Below are 21,429 nucleotides of genomic sequence, written 5' to 3'. Positions count from 1 at the left end.
AAATCACCTTGTAACCCTGTGGACACATGCATTTGTATAGATGTACAGGGTCATTGTGGCATCGGCCCTGATTCTGGCAGGGGTTTGAGGCACACGGGCTGCATTTCTCATACACAGATGGATCTACAGGGCCTGAGGAATATGAGATTGCTCAAAAACAGTTTTTGAATGGATGAATGGATTTTCTCTGCTCATTTCTCTGTACATACAGTACCTGTGCATTGGAAGGTATTGCCTGGCGTGGTGAGCAGCAGTTTGCCCTCCATGCCCTGTGGCCCTGCACAGCGGGCGATGCCGGGTTCCTTATACCCACTTTTCACCCAGTCAGACAACCAACGCAGACGACAGTCACAGTACAGAGGATTTGCACCGATGGCCCTTGATGTTGAGACAAAAACATGTGGATTTAAAGCCGACAAAAATCTTATTAGGTGGATTTTTTACCTAAAATTAAATGTTATGTAAGTATGTTTAAAATGTAAATTTCAATAAGTTTAACTATGATCACACTGGTTTGAATGAATACATTTTATGAGAATTTTCTTTTTTACACTTGTAAAAAGGAAGTTCGTATTCAATTTTCAATTTAATGAAACTTGGTTCTCAGGTCAAGTTGTCACTTATTTTTATTACTAGCAATGAGTATGGCTATTCTTTAGGCAATATTTGATAGGACACACATTTCAAGTTAAATTTAGAAGATTTTAATGTAAATATATTAGACACATTGGCCCTGGTGGCTGAATGTGGAACTGCAGTAACATTGCTAGAGCGGTCAGATAATTTTCTTTTTCACCGTGTATGATGTTTATGTTTTTGTTACAACGTTTTCAGGTCTAGTGGACCCACAGTGTTATTGGGTTTGTAAATCAATATCACAATGAAATTGATGTAAAATCAAATAATAGATGTTTACTTTATCCCAGTTATAAGCAATACAGCATATATGGGTTTTATTATTTGTAACTTACCTTAACTTACAATTCTGTTTGTTTAAAACAGTAATAAAAAAAAAACAAATCTATAATATGGGTGAAAATACATTTAGCTAATAAATATAAATGTCTGAAGTTGAAAAGCCACGACATTTATCAACATTAATCACAACTTTTTGAAAAAGTGTTACACATGCCTGAACACCACACAAGAGTTATTAAAAAAAAAAGCTGTTCCAACCCATGATTGCGTAAAATATGGACAAACCCAAATATTTCCGTGAACCGGAAATTGCGATCATTTTAACTTCCGTATTCTGACGCACTTACAAGTGAAATGGAATTTCGAATGAGAAAAAAATCGTGGGCTTGGCTTGTTTTTTAACTGCGATTTGATTAATGTTTAGAAACATTTTGAAATGGAACTGGGAGCTGACTGACAGTTAAAGGGGAGGAGTTAACGGAGGCTCCACCCAAGCCGTCTAATTTACGCCATTTGAGATGGATAGTCACTAGAGGGCAGAAGTGCATTTTCAGATTTTAACTGAAGATTATGAGGGCACATGAAATTTAAAAAGAGAATGAGCCATACTGGTAAGCTATTTACAATAAACGCTGCAAGATTTCATGACAAAATAGGAATTGTAACTTTTAATTTCACTGGGACTTTAACCTAGAAAACCATATTCTAGGTCAGTGGTTCTTAAGCTTTTTTGTTGTGTAGAGTGCGTTGCTTTGCGGTCCCACCCCCAAATAAAGACTTATAATCTTAAATTTTATTTTTTCATTAAACCAAAAACATATTCAGTTATACAATGCTTGAACATCAAATGTTTTTTGTTAGTGGTCTTTTTTTCTGATTGATGGACAAAATTTCTATAGTTTCTATATAAAATTTCTATATTTCATAAAATGCCACAAAATCTGTGCCCCCCTGGAACTATGTCGGCGTTTGAGAACCACTGTTCTAGATTCATATTTGACCCAACCATGGGTTGAAACAACCAAACATTTTTTAGAATGTATACATGCTACGTATCTGTCACTCTGTACTGAGATGTGTGTGACTCACAGATGAGATAAAGATGAAGAATCTCTAAAGACTTCTTGGTGTAATTCAGAAATATTGTTGCCATGAAGAGAGCTGAGGGACATAAGTCAATAGCAAGAGATAGAGGTTGAGAAGAGGTCAAATGTTTTTCATGTTCAATACAGCACATTACTTTCACAATTCCAACGCATTCACTCTACGTTTCTGTATGATCTATTTAGCATGATGCCAACAATACCAAGTTCATGGGTTTGATTTCTAGGGAAAGGCATACAACATTATAAAATGTTTAGCTTAAACTGTAAAAACATCTGGCAAATGAATAAATGTAAATAATTATATTTTTGTGTTATACATAATATTATTATTACTATAGACTGGTATATTATATAGAGGGAATTAGAGGCTAAAGATATACAGCCTGGACAATAGTATAATATATTGATTTACATCAACGTACATCTAAGAAATACAAGTATGATACACTTACAGCAGCCGTAGAGAGGACAGGCCCCCAAAAACAAGAGGGGGGATACAGTTCAGGGCATTATAACTCAGGATCCTGTAATACACAAAAACACAACCTACACGTTTAAAAAAAGTCATCTTTCTAACCCTGTTCAAACTAAATTATGTTTTTTGAAAATGTAAAATGCAGAAAGGTTGTGTGATGGTTAGATTTAGAGGATACAATATACAGTCTGTACAGTATAAAAATCATTAAGTCTATGGAAATCCCCCATAAAAACACGTGGAACACTCACAGTGTGGTCAGCTGGCTCATGTTGGCAAAGGACGAGTTGGACAAAGAACTGATTTTATTGTTGCTCAAGTCCCTAAAATGCACAAAAAATCATTTTATCCCATGTATCTATATCAAGAGCTATATTGTATGAAATTTGTACAATCAAATATATCACTACAGGTTTTATGAAATTAAACTGTATCTTGTAGCAAAAACATATATTTCATGTTAAATTTGAGTGTTTAATTCGAATATATTAGACAGATTGCCCCCGGTGGCTGAACGTGGAACTGCAGTAACATTACTAGAGTGATCAAAGGTCATGGTTCAAGTGTAAGACACTCACACGAGCTGTAGGTGTTTAAACGTTGAAAGCTCTTTGGGCACCGAGACAAACTGATTCCCATCCAGGTATCTATGGTGACAAGACGTCTGTCATTGAGTTAATGACATACTGAAATAAGCCAGACAGGAATTCCAAATCATTTGCATAAACTCCAGCCTCCTGCCCACCCCTGAATATGACTCACAGTTCAGTGACATTGTGTGGGACGCCATGGGGTAAGCCGAACAAGTGTTTGTTACTGCAACGCACCACCGTATCCAGACAAGTGCACTCTTCGGGACACTCTGGCTTGGGAACGCAGCTTGTGTCATCTTCAATGATGGCTTAAAGTGTGTAAACACATACAGAGAGAGAGAGAGAGAGAGAGAGAGAGAGAGAGAGAGAGAGAGAGAGAGAGAGAGAGAGAGAGAGAGAGTGAGAGAGAGAGAGAGAGATTCAGACACAACTTATGCAGCGATAAAGTTTTTTGGGTGGTTGCTAGGACACTGGTGGGGGTTGCTACGGTTTTTGGGTAGTTGCTAGGTGGCCCCTTACAGGTAGAAAAAGCCCACCTTAGGATATTATGGTCTTTTACATATGCTTTAAAACCGTCATAGCGTTACCCTTGTCACAGCGGAAATCTGGTTTTGCCACATCCTGCAATGGGATCTCTTTAAGAAAGGCAGGGTTCTGACAGCGAGGGTTCCCCGTCACAATCTGTCGAGAACGAAGCCATTCTCCCAACCATGACAGACGACAATCGCAGTTAAAAGGGTTTGCCAGCAGGTTTCTGAAGTAGATTGCATTGGAAATATAAATAAACCTGAATAAAAACAGCTCAAATACTACAAAATATCACAAGAATCCAGTAGTAGTGACAACAAGAGGCCGTTACAGGGTTGAAAGGTTTGGCAGGGTGTCGAAGGCTCCAGGCATGATGGTCGTAAGCTGGTTGTCATAAAGCGAGAGCAGACGAACATTCTGAAGGCCAGTGAAGCTGCTATTGTGGACGCAACGGATGAGATTATTCCTGAGCATCCTAACAAACAGAAATAAAGAGTTTAAGGATATAGACTGTTGTTATGATCAACCATAACTAGCTATGCTATGCTATGCTATGCTATGCCAGCTAGTAATTCTCAAAAATGAAATGGATAGTTGAAATGACACTTGCAGCATGCGTAATACATCCATTCCCCTGAACATTCCTCCACGCAAAGACACCAAGTGGTTGGCGGTCAGGTGAAGTTCAAGCACAGAGGACGCCCCGTCAAAAGCTCCGTCCTCAATCTCTGAGATTTTATTGTTGCTAAGGTTTCTGAGACACATGCATCAAGAACAGTTATTTAAATTATTTAACAAAACGATGTATTTATTGTTGTATTATCATATGTACGTGTCAAACTCACATCTTCTTGAGATGGGTGAGAGACCGAAAGAGTCCCGTCGCCTCCAGGATGGACAGGTCGTTGTTATTAAGACGACTAAAACAGAAAATAAGATAGTAAAATGCTGGATCACATACATCTTTAAAAAACATACAGAGCTGACTTGTCCCCAGATAGAACTGGAACGTCTGTAAGATGTCTGCTGTTGTGTAAAAGCGCCTGCTAAACATCTTAGAAAGAGAAGTTTTATATACCTGTACAGTTTTATATACATCAACAAATAAACATCTTACAGACATCTACTAGAAGTCTATATGACATCTGATTGTCTATGTCTCAGAGACGTATTGCAGATCAGCAAACAATAAAAAATACATCTCGCAGATGTAAATCCAGACATTAAATAGACTTCCCAGATGCTTGCTTGCTATCAGAGTCTACTACCTAGAAAAACAACCTTTATCCAAAATTCAGTTCATCTCAATGGTTTTCTTGTCAATGTTAGCACGCTGCTAGGCTAACAGTGCTAAACTACAGATCACACAAATTTTATTTTTTTGTTAGATATTATTAATACACTGCAGTATAAAGTACATTACATGTAAAAAGTAAATATCATTTGGAGACGAACATCTATCCAAGAGGGCAGACAGTAGCAATGCATCCTGGGAGTGAATACATGAATACTGTACATGCAATGCGGGAACAACCTGAAGAGCATGCTTATAATGTCTTAAAACGCTCTCTGTATCATTGGGTGTTTGTTTTTTCACTATTTCAAGTATGTGCGTGTGCTCTTACAGTTCAGTGGTAGCGAGAGGCAGATGCTCGGGGAACCTGGTAAGACGCAGATTGGAGCAGTCCACTACAGTAGCTTCACAGCGACATTTCGGTGGACATACAGGTTTGCTGTTACAGTCCTTGTTTAACCGTGTGTCCTCTGCACCTGAAGATAATACACAGAGGCTTTCAAGCACCATATCGAATATATATGACTTAAACAACACAGGTTCTTCTGATAGCATAGATGCTTGACAGATAGAAAAAAACTCACCTGGAATGTGGTACTGTTCCTTGGCTGCTATGACAACGCATGTAAAGAGGAAAATACAGCTGTTATGAAACCCAATTTAAACTCATTTTGCAAGATGTAAACAACACTGGTCCCGATGCACTTCCTGTTTTGGTCATTTTCTTTTAATTCCACATACAGTATAAAACTGAGTCTTGAAATGTTCATTAAACATTTTGACTCGGACTGAAATGTTCAGTGGTTGTATGTGTTCTAATGTTTATGTAGTGTTAAGAAACTGAAACAGGAAGTGCTAGTATTCCTACAAATTCATATAATAGTAGCATGTTACTTCTGCTGATATTCTGTATAATTGCAACCAAAGCATCACACCGTACACCCAACACAATCTCACGGCAAGATGGATCATTTGTATGAATTCGTACGTTCTCATTTGTACATTTTAGTACAATCTGCTTTCGCCCCAGTGACAGGAAGGTGTAGGGGCGGGGTTAGGGGTGGGGCTTACTTTTTTCTAATAATCTTTTGTTTGTACTATTCATATTGTATAAATGAATCCGAATTAGCCACCTCAATCTTCCCCTGAGATCAAGCTGGTATGTCATGGCCTTATGTTTGTGTTTTCCACCTGAACATCTGAACTTCTTGCTCTTGATTTGACTGATGCGTTTGTTGGCGAGGCGTCGCGGGGTGGAGCAGCGCGCGCCGCTGGTCTCAATCGGGTTCGAGCGCAAAAAGTCCGCCAGCCACTTCAAACCGCAGTCACAGACGAATGGGTTCTGAGCCAAGTGTCTGAAAGAGAGCAAATGATAAGATCACATATTGGTCACAGCTTGTGTAAAGTCAAGTAAAATGCAAACAATGCAAACTAACAACAGTTGTACGATTTAATTATGCGTAATGATTATGTGAAATATTATAATACGATAAACATTTCGATTGTATTTGAACATAAAAGCTTCATACAGTGTCTGGATGGATTTCAGCGGCGCAAACGTCCCTTTGGCTAAAGTCTGGATCTTATTGTCATACAGGGACAATAGAGACAGGTTCTCAAGGTCCTGGAAGACGTTCACGCGAACGCAGTGGATTTTATTGGCATTTAATAGCCTGAAAGAATGAAAGACGGGTCAAAAATACATAGACGGCCCAACATTACAAAGCGTATAGCTGGCAGTTTTAAAAGTGATGCCTTCTCAGACCATTAAGCAACACTGTTACATTTGTCACATGTGGGCGGTAAACGTGCATTTGCATACAGGTGACCGCAGGGCACCGCATCACGCATTTCAATACTTACAGTAATTCTAATGCGGTCAACCCGTCAAAAACACCTCGAGGCAGATCAGTAATCTTATTCCCATAAAGAACCCTGTGAAAAAAAGCACACTAACATCAGATATTACAGCGCTGATAAACTGTCTCAATTGTACCAGGTCCACAGGGTTTAATGCGGATTTCGTAAAAATGATTCAGACGTGAGGCAATACATAAATTTGCATACAAATAAAATATGCATGAAGTCCACACAAAGCCGTATTAAGTATAAGCAGAATTTGAAGAAAATGTGAATGGTCCATGCTTGTGCAAAAAACTCGCGTTGCTTTGCAGTTTCCAAAGTTTGGTTGCTAGGGTGGTTCTGGGATAGTTCACGCAAAAATAATTTATTCAGCATCATACTATTAAAAACCTGACTCTTTCTTCAGTGGAACACAAAAAAAGATATTTAAAAAAATGTCTCATTGCATTCAGTGAAAGTCAATCCGATTCAGTGTTGTTTGGTTACCAACGTTCTTCGAAAAATGATATATTAATATTTAGGGTTTTGAAAAATCACTAACCCTACGTATCTGCAATAATAACAGTGTCGCCTTTGCAAGCACCACTAATAAATATCAACATGACACACATGCACATTAAGGATCTGTATTTAATGGAAAAACCCAAACGTGTTTCCATCTGATGAAGAACACCCGCTGAGTTGCTGTAGATATAATAAGTGCATGTTTGCTGGTGAAATCATATATGATATGCTGGGGATGGCAATCCCTGGAGGCCAGACGTGCATCTTTACATTTACACAAACCACACGCTTTCCACATCAGACCCCTGGTGAGATGTTCTCATAACAGATGTTTGCAAAGAGCTCTTCTCGCTCCGCTGATGCATAATTCAACAGAATTAATAACAAGCTCACACTTATGAATATATGTTTGAAAAATATGCAGCAATTATAAAGAGATAAAATGATTATATACAGTACAGTACACGAGGGCTGTTAGAATGTAACGAAACATCACGAAGGCGTGAAATGATCATAAATGTGTATTTAACACACAAACCAGTAATATCAACAGATCCAAACAATTGAAAAGTACAGCGTGACATTCTGAGCTTTCTAACGTATGTTAGACATGTTAAATGAAATAATTTTGTCAAATTAAAAGAGGAATGGTTGACTGTGATATTCCATTTTTCATGTCACTCAATCTAATGCATTTCAATAGGAAGTGTCTTTCATACGAAGAGCTCAGATTTAAAAAAGTTAAAAAGATATTTTTTATGTATTGTTTCAATAATTATTTACAGAAGACTAGCATTGAACATATGAACGTGTGGCCTCTAGTGTCTCATTACTTTTGTGTTTGGGCCATTGCATCATGCTTTATATTCTCTGCCCCTGACTGCCACACAAAAATCACTTCCCATGAAAATAGCATTTTCTGCTTTGGAAATAAAAGTACAATTCCTTTTCTCTGAAAGCCCATCAATGGAAATCACTTCTTACAGTCTATATACATTACCTGTAATGTTTCTTCAGGCTATACCACATACGTACATCAGTATTTTTGAGCACATCTCACTGCAGAAAAATCATGTTACTTCATGATGCTTGTGAGCTTTTATGAGACTCACTTATACAGAAGTCCATGTGTTGGATTTCAATGGAGCTGTTTGGCCATTTCACCCCTTTATTTCCTCTATGGAAGATTGACGCACAGATTGGCTTCCTAACACAAAGCCATTCTCATGTACTCTCAGATACATTGTAGAAATCACAATTTACTCCGATGAAAGCCAGCCATCATCATAAATCATAGGATTCAGTTCTCTTGCTCAAGTTTTCTGGTTTTTGTTGGACACCACGAAGAAACATGACATCACACCATTGATTTGTATATTTTCTTGACATCAAAGATCTCTTGCAGACCTCACACTATGTGGGATAGTGTTGGTTCATGCACTCATGCATTGCTGTATATTTTGATCAGATCTTTAGGAATTTGCTGGTGCAGACAGATCTGGACTGATTTACAGCACTGTAAACAAATGTGCTGTAGCTATGCAGCTAGTTGCCAGTAACTTACTGTAGATTTATATTTACAGGTATCGAATTTATTGGCAACAGTTTGTTCAAAGATCAATGAACATTAAACATTAACAAGTCTTTATTTTTACAGAAAAAACTAACAGCCTCATGCAAAGCATTCTGGGAACCAGAAATCCTCATCAACCTTTTTCTGTTTCTAATTTTGGTTTCCAGAATGCTTTGCATAAGGCTGTTACTTTATAGGTTTTTTTTCTGTAAAGATAAAGACTTGTTAATGTTTAATGTTCATTTATCTTTGAACAAACTGTTGCCAGTAAATTACATAAATGTAAATCTACAGTAAGTTACTGGCAAACTGCTGCCAGTAATACTGCAATACAGATTTTTTTTACAGTGAGTGGTTTGCAGCCCCGGACTGGCCATCTAGAAAACCGGGACAATTCCCAGTGGCCTGTCGACTGATTTGGCCTGCTGCCAACCAGCTATGGCATTTTTACAGACAAATGTCGAGAGCGCTTTATTGTAGTGCGAAAGTACGTCAATATTGATGTGCGAGCGCAAACCTCTCCGCTCGCACGCTGATTTATTTTGCTCTTGAGCAAAACTGTACGCGCGCCCTCAGATGAGTGCTGCTTATGCCTAGGACATTTGTCAGTAAAAGAACGCCATAAAAGACTGACATAAAATTGGCTTGACGTTGGACATTTGTGAATTTAGGGACCGTCAACAAAGTGACATTCATTGGACATATATTTATCTGTATTTTTATATATATATTTTTTTATTCTGTGTAGTCTTATTTGTATGCACCATGGGTCTGAGAGTAATGCAATTTCAATCCTCTATATGTATGCACTGTACATGTATGGGATTACTTTTGTGTCAATAAAAATGAACGCGAACTTAAAAAAACGAACAAAAATATACAATGAGAAAGAAAAACAACACTTTGATAATGAAAACAATAAACTCAATTGAAAGAATGTGACATGATTTTAAAATAAACTGCTATTTTTCTTTAAAATTTTCTAAGTTTAGTTTTTGCAAATAATAGTTTTGAATTCACTGCTAGATTTTCATTTGCGCTTTTCGAGTTTTCGTTCACGCTTCTCAAGTTTTCGTTCGCCTCTCTGGCACAAATCTCACATGTAGGCGGGACTTATGGCCGCTTTACGCTGATTGGCTAGTGAGTTTTTGATTGATAGCTCCCTGACAAGGAAGTCGATACTGAAGACAGTACAGTGCAACGAATCTTAGAGAACGATCTGCATGCTGTTATCTTTATTGTTTGTACTTAAAACTACTTTCTTCTTTAGTTAGTATATTAGTAATTGGTATTTGAAGTTGGTAAGTCATGCGTGGTGTGGATCAAAGCGTCTTCCTCATCATCGTCCTCCTCACCCTCAGGTAAATGAATGTAATTCAGATAATAAAGAAAATCGCTAAAAGTTTTATTCCTGTACAGCTCGTTCATTGTGTGCTTTATATTTTTTGTCAGGTATTATTTTATGGATTATTAAGATTTTCTTAAAAACAAACAACTTGCATTATAACATCCAATAAAGACACGTTACAGATTATTGGGTTGTGAGAAATTAATGTGCTAAATGAAAACATTGCTGCATAGTTACTGTACAGAGATTAAAACTTTTAGCGATTTTATTATCTCGGTTACATAAATGTACCTGAGGGTGACTTGTGTCCAGCTGAGGAGGAGGATAACGATGTCTCCTTTTAAAGAATTAAGTCCACTTCTAAGTCAAGTACTGTAACTCATGGTGAATGTACAGTATTATACCCTTTGCTTTACATTCACAGAAAGTACACCTCATAAAACCGTACCAATACATTCAAATGACATTTATGTTTTTTAAACGCTACAACAAAACAAATTCATAAGGTGACATAATTAGAGGCCTTTAATTTTATTAATTTAGTCTGCCTCTTGCAAACAACAATTTCATTATGTATTTACACGCCTACATAAAACAGGTTAAAGAAAAGCAGAAGAGAGACTTCTTAAAATATAAACAAACATTTAAAGATAGAAACAATACATGAAATGCCACCACGATTATAATCTATAAATATGAACTGGCAGCATAACACTTTATTGAATATCTCCTCAAAACTCACTAGGCATCTCGTTTTCCTGATATCATTGTAATTATACATTATAGACTGCTGTCTTGACGGCCTCTAAACCCACGTAAAGTTGCATGTGAATTTGGCTAGCTATCCTGTATTTGCTCGACGTTGGCTTGTTGTTATGGTGTGATAGAGCCTGGAAGCGTGTCCCACTTTTAAGTGCGTGAAAGTTGTCAACCCTGCTATTATACTAACAAAATAAGAAAGTAATTTAAGTACAAACACTAAAACAATACAATACAGAAAACCGCAAGCAGATTGCTCTCTAAAGTCTTATGTATCGACTTCCTGGTCAGGGAGCTGTCAATCTAAATCTCATTAACCAATGAGAGTAAAGTGGCCATAAGTGAGATTTGTGCCAGAAAGGCGAACGAAAACTTGAGAAGCGTAAACGAAAACTCAGAATGCACAAATGAAAAAACTAGCAGCGAATTATCTAGCAGAATCTAGCAGAAAAATAGCAGTTTATTTGAAAATCATGTCACATTCTTGCAATAGAGTTTATTGTTTTCATTATCAAAGTGTTTTTTTCTTTCTTACTGTATATTTTTGTTCGTTTTTTTAAAGTTTGCATTAATTTTTATTGACACAAAAGTAATCCCATATACATGTGGCAGAATTGACAATAAAGCAGACTTTGACTTTTGACTTTGATTCACGTTTCTAACGTCAATAGCATTTAAAGGGAAAACAGTCATAAAGCAGTGCAAGAGAGATTATTGACAGCACGATGCAATTGCTTCTCTTCACGCATACAATTTAAGCATATAATGTGTATTTGTTGTTTTATTATAAAACCTAAAGATAGAATGAATCTTCAGTTTAAGATAGACTTGTAGTGTAAATCATTTAAACGTGCTTTTGTGGTTTGGCCACATGATAAATGTTAATATTTGTTTTCTTGAAACTTTCTCAAGCCCAACTGTATTTGTTTTGCTCATAAACAATGCAGTGTCAGTTTAATTAAGCATTGATGTCGCATTGTGTGATGATTACAAAGCATTCTACATTTAATAAAAAATAGGATTCAAAAATAGATTTGTGGATTCTATGTGGTTTGTGGCCTGGATGAGTGTGGGATTTCCCGGCCTGAATTTGTGTCGCAGTCCGGCCCTGGTGGTTTGACATTTTGGTCATGTGGAGGTTATTTGTGTGTACTTTTAAAATCCATCTGATTGATCCAAGAAAATGGTGTATAAATGTGTATTTACATACACTGTTTAAAGTTAAAGGAAAAAATGAAAGCATCACGTGACTTCGAATTCCACCTAATTTCAACCCTTTTCAGTTTTCGGTGTTCAAACCACGTTGCAGAAACATTTCATGTTTTCATGTTAACATTTATAATGCTCAACTTTGAAGAACTCACAGCCAGAATGTCATGTTTCCAATACAAATATTTATAAATTCTTAAACCAAGACACAATTACTTGAGAAGCAAAATGACCCAAGATATCAAGTCTTGTTTTGTGCTTTAATAAAACAGCTAAATTAGGCGAGGTTTAAATAATCTTGTTTTTCTTGTTTCTTGTTCATTTTTCTTAGCCCTGTGAGAGATATTCTTTGTGTATTATAAACTTGCTTGATACGTTTTTTAATAAAACTGATTGTTATTTTACTGTAGGCATTTATGAGCAATAAAAATGATCGTGATAAAATTATGTGAAAGTTTTCTTTATGCACATTTTTGACAACATTTCCAGCTATTTTCTGTCATTTTAAACACATTCGATAAACACAACAAACAAACCCAAAGAGTAAAGGAACCATTTGAACTCACAGTGAGTTGAGTGACCGCAAGCCTTGAAAAGCATCCGGGGCAATTTCAGATATTTGGTTATTACTCAAATCACTATGGAGTAAAAGACAGAATTAGAAGATGGATAATATTTCATAACAAACTTGATTTATTTAGCAAAAACTGGATTCTCCAAACACTGAACTGCTGAATCTGAGTTTCTTACTAAGCATTTTTGTCTTGTTTTCTAAAAATATCTAAAACCTCTCAAATCAGAAAAAGGAAAAATTAGATACGTTTATGTTTCACACAAGCAAAAAAAGCAAGTTTATTTTTCGCACCCTACTAGCAGATTTTTGCCTAATTCTTATATTTTCGTTCATAAAACAAGAGTAAATATCTTATAGGTTACTTTTCTTGTCAAGACAATGTATCTATGCTGTGTAAGATATGCTGTGTGTTTGTATAGTTGTACTATTAAACAAGACAAAAATGCTTGGTAAGAATGTAATTTTTTGCAGTGTGGAGCTTCCAAAAACCTCAGAAGACAGTTACCAAAATGTTGTGAGAAAACGTTGCACATGTTGTGATTGTTGTGTTAAGCAGAGTTTGTTTCAACTGCTGCTCACTTACATTCTTCGTAGTCTCTTGTAGGGGGCAAACGCCCCTGGAGGAACAGATTTAATACCATTCTGCTCTAACCGTCTATAACAAAGAGGAAAGAGTGATTGTTGTTAGTACAAAAGTTTGGCTTGGACAACAAAACCACGGGCGGTTATGTGATACAGTATGTCTAAACATCATTGATGTCCTTGGAATACTTTGAACCTTACAGATATAGGTAGTTATATTTAAATTCAGTAAATATTTCAAAATAAGTGTAAAACAAAAATGTTCCTAATAAATTAGATACTTTTTGAGTCTGTTTAAATGTATATCCTTGTTTCCTTTGTGTTTGCTGGAGCGTTTTCATTAGACACGTGTTAAATATTACCCGAACCTGAAACACTCACATTTCAGTCATGCTTTCCGGCATATTGGCTGGAATGGCTGTGAGACCTTTTCCTCTACAGTCCACGATGTCGTTGCTGCAGGTGCACATCGGGGGGCAAGAACCAGACGCTAGACTACACGGCTGAGGGCTTGAATCAAAAATACCTTGAAAAAAAAGATTATACAGGTTTAAATAAGCAGTGTAACTGGTTTATAGTTTGCTATAAATATATATCAGTGTCAGTCTGTTCCACATGTCAAGAGCTCAGATTTACCAGTGCATGTGAACTCTTTCTTCTGTAGTTCAGCCAGGTTAAGGCCGTGTAGGTTTGCTGGAGAACTGCATTGTGTGTACAGTCCCAGCGCTGGTCTCTGTCTGAGCCATTGAGACAGCCACGACAAATGACAATCACAGCGCAGACTGTTCGAGTGCAGACGACTACAGTAGAATAAAAAAGAAAAAGTATAAAAAATGAGCGACTGTACTGGTTTGGAGGCAACATACCTACATGTATTATTTATTTGGATCATGTTCAGTGTTTACTGCAAAATAAACCGCTTATATGAGATGATTGAGACAATGAGCGTCTGAAAGTACTTTATACTTTACATATTACAGAACAAATACAATACATAAAAGAGCATGTGTATAAGACGTCAAATGATATATCGGCGTGAAGAAAAGAATATCTGGGACAAGGCCACTTCATTTAAACCAAATGAGATGAAATTCGATTGTCTATGCTGAATGTCCTTGGCGATCTTGAACTGTTATGAGAGAAAATGAGATCTGTACTCACAAGGTACGTAACTTGGGCATGTGATTGAAGCTGGATATGGGGATGGAGCTGATATTGTTATTGTTCAGCGTGCTGTGGAGGTTAATAAAAGACAAGAAGATAAAGAAAATGTATATTAAGTCTATAATAAGATATATAAAACGAATATGAAATCCATATATTTGAAGCTGTGAAACATAACCTGATGAAAAAATAAACAGTATTTGTTTCTTAAAGCCACTTAATTTGCTTTCAGGGAATAGTTCACCTAAAAATGAAGTGAAAATGATTTCATCATTTACTCACTCTCATGTCATATTAAACCTGTATGACTTTCTTCTGCAGAACACAAAAGAAGATATTTTGAAGAATGCTGGTAACCATTGACTTTCATTGTTTGGACACGAAGCATTTTTCAAAATATCTTCTTTTGTGTTCCACAGAGGAGAGAGTCATATACACGTTTTGAACCACATGAGGATAAATAAATAAAAAGGTTATGTTTGTGTGAACTATCCCTCAAACTTTGGTTGTTATATAGAAAACACAGAAAGTCTACATACAGGACCTCCAAGGCTCTCATGGCACGAAACACTCCCTCCTCAATGCAGCTGATGCGGTTCTTGTCCAGCTGTCTGAAATGATCACAAACAGTAAACATCTAACACAAAACATGTAATTTACTCACGTGTGTGCGTTTTATAAAACTCACAAGTTCCTGATGTCCGTAGCGCCTCGAAACGCTCTCCTTGGTATGACCTGAATGACATTCTCACTTAAGTCACTAATGAAAAAAGACATAAAAGACATCAATAATTTTATTAATATAAGAGACATATATTCATTCAAATGGACTGAAATTTTAAATAAAAGCAATAAAAACATTGTTTCTTTAGTTATTTACAGCTCTGGAAAGTCCACTGTAAAAAAAAACATTTTAAAGTAATTGTACTGTTTTATTTGACAAAGTTCTCACATATTTGTAAAATGCAGTAAAACATGTCCAATTACAGAAATAGACTGCAAATTTACAAGTTGTGTGTAAAATAACATGAAAAACATGAAAAAATTACTTTAATTACAAAAAAATATTTTAGCTGCCAGAACATTTCCGCTTTTTTCATTTGCAATGAAATTTGTAAAGATATCTATATTGCATATCTAATCCTGCTCTGCTCTGTAAAGAAGGAAGTTGGCATTCAGGGAAAGAGCGTTTGGATTCCCAAATGTCATTTCAGCTCTTTTCTCTCCATCTGAAAACCATTGATGACCTTTTCTTAACGCATGTGTTTTTAGGTTGGGTGGAATCCTGCTGTAAAGCTCTTCCACAAAAGCCTTCAGGACGAACAGAGCGTTGGGTTATTTTGCTAATAAAAGCTGCTTTAGTTAAATGACTTTAAAGGGCACAAAGCAGTAAAAAAGTTAAAAGCAGAAACCAAGCGGGGAATTTATTAAGAACAAACTGCACCCGCTGATAGCATGGTTTATTTGCACGCTTTTGTTGTAATGCCGGGGTCAATAAAGGTATGCAAATCACGAAACACCCCCAAAAATGGCATTGGAAATGCAATTTGCACGACACAATTCCCATGTGCTTTATATACACATGAGCACAAAGGGGAAAAGCTATGTGTTGTTTTTTTAATACACGAGGTTGCTAAAATAAAGGACCAAAAATCTTGTTTACAATATCAATATTTAATCTTGATGTGAATAGACTCTATGTTGGTCTTGTATGCGTTTTTATTTCGTGCAATGTGTTTGGTCACTTCAAGGTTACCGTGACCCTTAAACATAAAACGCGTCATTTCTGTATCTTCTGCTCGAGTTCTGATAGAGGTCAGATCACTGAACCAATGCAATGAACCAGATGCACAACAAGCAATCTGTGATCAATTGTGTAAGTGTCATCAATTGTACAATAATGAAATGTCAGAAGAGATGGCTGGGGGTTTCTAAGCAATACCACAGAATCTTTTTGCTACTTAAATTCTATGAAAAATGTGAAAATCTCGGTGTTAAAAAACAAATCACGAGCTTTAATTAAACCCATTTGTCACTTGCAAAACCCACTTGTCACTTGTGTGCTGTCAAAGGCTTTGCTCCAGACAGCAAACCAAACAGATCTCATTGCCTATCGATTATCACATGTGCATTATTGCCTGGACTAGGAGCTTGAAATGTTTTTGCTAATCTATTGTTGACTTTTATCATTGATTCCTCCAAGAAAATGTTAGCAACTGTCTTCCCCTACTTGTTTACTGTATCAAAACTCATCCATCCTTAGACATATTATATGGAAAGGCAGCACGACCTTCATCTAAACCCTGGGAAGAAAATGTCTCCATACACTGTGTGAGTGTGGGAGCAGGGTTACCCTGGTAACCTCTTTAATCAAAGATGTTTGCAGAGAGACGTTCAGTTTGCGTTCGCGACCGTCCTTACCAGGTTTCGCCAGAGGCGAAGGCAAACAGTACCGAAACTAAGAGTGCTCAACCTCAGCAAATATTACACTCCAGATCTTTATTTGAGAACCCTTGAAAGCAGTGAGAAGACGACAATAGAAGCAAGAGTGGGAAGCAACGGGCAAGAGATTCTGGCATCTGAGAGACTGAGTGGTCACATTGGTTTCCTTTTGTTAGTCCTCCTCTTTCTAGCATTTATCTTTTTGTACTTGACGTGCTGTTTACGGAGGGATATTAAATGTTTGAGAAGTCAACGCTTCATTCGTCGGGGTGGAAAGACAGCAAAGAACCGGTGATAATATGACTGAAGCGTGAGATTCTAAGAATTGTCATTTGTATCTGTTTTTATTGACTTTCATCTTACAGGACATGAACAACATAACAGATAGTCTAACAATATAGCTACACTGTAAAACTTTGCTGTAGTTTTTGCAGCAGGTTTGCCAGTAACTTACTGTAGATTTAATTACTACTTAATATACTTTCCAATTAGTACTGTTTTCAATTACTTTAATCAAAATTCATTTTTTTTAAGATTCAAGATTTGCCTCTTGAGATTCAAAATGAGCAAGCAAGAGACTGGCATTAGCAAAGCAACAAAGTAAAAAAATGACATTCTTCCTAAGCATTTTTTTTCTTGTTTTCTGTAAAAATATTTAAAACTTCTTAAATTACAATGCATTTACATAACAAGAAAAGTGACCCAAGATATTTTGTCTTGTTTTATGAAAGAAAAATATATAAACTAGGTAAATTTATGCTTAAAACAAAATTGTACATTAAATCTACAGTAAGTTACTGGCAAACCTGCTGCGAAATTACAGCAAAGTTTTACAGTGTAGGGTCTTACTGTCTACGGTCCACATACTGTTTTTTAAGGGTGCTTTTTCTGTAAAATTAAACGACTCTACATACTCGTAACACTTATACAGATACCGTCCACTCACATATGAAGTTCATGTGACATTAAACTCACTGTAGAGCTTGGTGATAGCATGTTGCTAAGCTTATGCCACAGCATCTAATAAACAAACATATCTAGCACACAAATATACTCCATTCTTACCTGCATGTGATTATTAATACCTTTCAGAACTGAGTAAAATATAAAATATATAACAGTTTGGATTGCAATTTTTTCGGAAAAACAAACACAAGTTCTGTTCAACAGTGGACCACGGAGGTACAGACGTTGCAATGGCAGTGGCATTGTGCAAAATAGCATTGATAACATTGTATTACGTGTCTCTGTGGATTCAAATGCATTCTCAAAATCACAAGCAGCAAATGTACACAAATGCCTTGATGCGCTAGTTTTAGATTTTGGCATGGTTACATAGTCTCGTAACCAACACGTAGCTAGGCAACTTCATCGTTCATGTTTTAAGGCAGTGAAAACTCGTGGCCGAGAACCGTCCGAAAGCCGGGGGGTTCACCAAAGAGCCATTTTCCCTGTTTTGGTCAATTAATTTTTGCAAAAGAGCCACTGCAAAAACTACTATATCAAAATTGTTATAAAAACATGTTTTACTGACTTCAATACATATAGCTTGATTTAGGTACACAGACAACTCAAAAACAAATATGAAACAATTAAATAAATAGAATAAATTTGGGGCTCCAGAAAATGACTTCCATTACTTATTCTATTGCTATATTTACTTTTTTTCCTAGGTATTGTATATATTTTTTGATCTGTTGAATCAAAATATCTTTTGAGGGATTTAGGAAAGCAAACAATTCTGGGTCACCTTTGACTACCATTTTAATTGTTTCTATTATGGTAGTCAATGACGCCCCAGAATTTTCAGTTGCTAACATTCTTTCAAAATATTTTTATGTTCAACCGAACAAAGAAATTTATACAGGTTTGGAACAACTAGAGGGTGAGTAATTCATGACAGAATTTTCATTTTTGGGTGGAGTGTCCCTTTAAAAAAGATCTTGAGGCCGCGCACGGAAATGGATGAGAAACGTGTTTTCTCTTCGTAAGACATGCAAAAACTTGCTTAAGAAATAAGCATAGTTAAATTTATTGCATATGTACAATGTGTACAAGCACCTCAATGTTTTAGTTGTTCTAGACTGGGTATAACGCTGCTCAAATGTGATATTTGGCACCCGGAAGAATAAACTGTTGTACACTCACGCGTGATTTCTTTCATTGTGCTACGTGAAATGCACCTTAGTACGAAACATTGGTATAATTCGGATGCATTGTCTCATACCACCGCTATATTTTATCCTCTTTGCATTACAATATGAAAGTAGCCCAAAAACCGCGGCTCCATAATGTTTCCCGCAACTGCATTTTCAAAATAGCCCAGTTGTGCGGGAAAACCGCGACCCTGGCAACACTGGGCTCGCGAGCCATAGGTTCCCGACCACTGGGCCAGCGGGTAGTAGTAAAAGTTTATGGCACCATTTATAAGCATAAATAAATGTACTTTGCATTCCAGAACTTCTTTGTCGATTATAATATACTCAACATGTTTAGCAGTAGATCAGTGGTTCTCAACAGGGGGTCCCCAGCTGACTTCTAAGAGGCCCTCAAGAATACTGTATATTTTAAAATTCGACAAAACGATAACTGAAATACAGGAATAAATTTGATCCCTAGTGTTTGCCAGTACGAAGCCCATCTCAGAGCTCACTAAGCCTTGGAAGAGAGCTTGTTCACGCTACTCCATAATCTTTCGGAACGGCTGAAGAGTAATTAGTCTTTTCTTCATGTCACTGGTGTTAACAACATTCACTAATTCTTAGACAAGTTCACGCTCGGTTAGCATAAATTATCATTTTGGTACGCCGTAGTGACAGGGTTGAGAAAAATCTACATACTAATTAGGAATCAATTATAATTAGCAAGCACCCCCTGTTATTTCCTTTCCTAATGAAGTATGGTAATTAATTGTGCATGGAGAACACCACTATGGTGCCAATTACTTTCTAAAGCTAGATTAATACATTTTTAGTATAAGAGGTTGTTACCATTCTCATGAACGATTTATGTATGTAATCTATAACATTTCCAATGCAATAAAGAAACACCTAGCTCATATTTTCATAAACCGAGACTTTCTGATGTTTACCAACCCAAGGCATACAAACATATACCTTACTTTTAAAGACATACAGTATCTCCCTAAAGGCATGTGTGGGTGGACGGGGGTGTTCGCAGGCAAATTGATTGAATACGACACATCCATATGGTAACTCGCTAATGAGGCAACATGCGAAGAGTCATGAACAAACGCAACTAAACAACCAAGCAAACACAGCTGTCCTTAACTGTTTGTTCACAGGCATTATATCTTTCTTTATGTACACCCACACATTCCTCCATGGGTTCCTGTTTGACCCATCGCCCCAACAGACTGATACCGTACAAACCTTCCCCAAACTCAACAGAGAAACGTTGTTCAGAAGTCATAATAAAAGATTGGTGGTTTTTTGATCAACCTACAGCGTGTAGTCCAGTGCTTATAAACTGGCGGGTCACAGGTCTGTTTTGAAGGGTCAGGCACAGCAGAGAAAAACAATTATACAAAAGTAAGCTGCAACTAAAAGGTATTGCTACATGGATAGCAAAAATAAATTGACTTATCAATTTTAAAAAGAAGAAAACACTTCATTCCAGTATCTACTGGTGTGAGTCTCCAATCAAACTCTACCATATTTTGACACAAATTCAACTGTTAGTCTGTAGAAGCCGGCAAAAATAAAATAAGAAGTTAACAACATTAAAGATTGTTCACTGTAACAAATGTTTGTTGTTTTTACAGCATTATTACTGTAGAATGACCAAATCCTTACTGTAGAACATGCATACAGCAGGTTGCTGTAGATCTGCAAAGCATCATGGGCAAATTTTGATGGCGAGAAAATTCTACAATATATTTCTCCTGTGAATCACAATACAGTCATTTTAACAGATTTTTTTCATCAGGCCCAGGAAGAAGACCGCAGTTTAGGAAAAAAAATACAGGAACAAAGTCAGTTAAAAAGGAAGATTACTGTTATTCTTTTTACAGATTTTTCACGTATGATATCCAAAAAACTGTAATTTTACAAAATGCAAATTTATAAGATAAACAGAGAAAACCATGTAATTTTACAGGAAAAATGTTATTTTAGGAATATTTCTGGCGCCCCAGTTATATAGTTTAAAATGATACATTTTAAAGATTTTGTAGAAAGTATTAAATTATAGAATTGTAATACAAGTATATATTGGCCCAGTTTCACAGACAAGGCTTAGCTTAAGCCAGGTAGATTTAAGTCGCTTTTATAAAATTCCCTAATAAATAAACATTACTGATGTGCATCTTGAGACAAAACAATGACACTGACATATTTTAAGATATTTCAGGGCAAGTTATTTTCAGTTAAGACAGCTCAAACATTAATTTTAGTCTGGGACTAGCCTTATTGTTTATAGATTTGTGTTTTATACATTTCCAATTTTAATACTACAAAAATGACAAAATAAACAATG

The 21,429-nt window shown here is 36.4% G+C and overlaps 1 protein-coding gene across 3 annotated transcripts in view; it reads right to left on the bottom strand.

The window, feature by feature from the left end:
* The window catches only part of slit1b (slit homolog 1b (Drosophila)), a 43,399-nt gene that overhangs the window by 9,196 nt on the left and 12,774 nt on the right, over positions 1-21,429 (bottom strand). For 2 of the 3 annotated variants that reach the window (XM_057326280.1, XM_057326279.1), the window contains 23 exons: positions 15,179-15,250; positions 15,030-15,101; positions 14,488-14,559; positions 13,963-14,126; positions 13,708-13,852; positions 13,328-13,399; positions 12,737-12,808; positions 6,778-6,849; positions 6,444-6,587; positions 6,106-6,269; positions 5,499-5,525; positions 5,246-5,390; positions 4,466-4,540; positions 4,231-4,374; positions 3,952-4,095; positions 3,680-3,846; positions 3,262-3,400; positions 3,078-3,146; positions 2,751-2,822; positions 2,477-2,548; positions 2,008-2,079; positions 215-378; positions 8-132 (listed from right to left, as the gene is read on the bottom strand). In XM_057326280.1, coding sequence (XP_057182263.1) covers positions 8-132; positions 215-378; positions 2,008-2,079; positions 2,477-2,548; positions 2,751-2,822; positions 3,078-3,146; positions 3,262-3,400; positions 3,680-3,846; positions 3,952-4,095; positions 4,231-4,374; positions 4,466-4,540; positions 5,246-5,390; positions 5,499-5,525; positions 6,106-6,269; positions 6,444-6,587; positions 6,778-6,849; positions 12,737-12,808; positions 13,328-13,399; positions 13,708-13,852; positions 13,963-14,126; positions 14,488-14,559; positions 15,030-15,101; positions 15,179-15,250 — 2,464 coding nt within the window. The remainder of the gene's footprint in view (positions 1-7; positions 133-214; positions 379-2,007; positions 2,080-2,476; positions 2,549-2,750; positions 2,823-3,077; positions 3,147-3,261; positions 3,401-3,679; positions 3,847-3,951; positions 4,096-4,230; positions 4,375-4,465; positions 4,541-5,245; positions 5,391-5,498; positions 5,526-6,105; positions 6,270-6,443; positions 6,588-6,777; positions 6,850-12,736; positions 12,809-13,327; positions 13,400-13,707; positions 13,853-13,962; positions 14,127-14,487; positions 14,560-15,029; positions 15,102-15,178; positions 15,251-21,429) is intronic. The other variant, XM_057326281.1, reaches the window with a different exon arrangement.

Source organism: Triplophysa rosa, linkage group LG25 (genome assembly GCF_024868665.1).
Source record: "Triplophysa rosa linkage group LG25, Trosa_1v2, whole genome shotgun sequence".
Taxonomy (NCBI): domain Eukaryota; kingdom Metazoa; phylum Chordata; class Actinopteri; order Cypriniformes; family Nemacheilidae; genus Triplophysa; species Triplophysa rosa.
The sequence above is the reverse complement of the archived record's forward strand: the minus strand, read 5'-3'. Positions and strand labels throughout refer to the sequence as shown.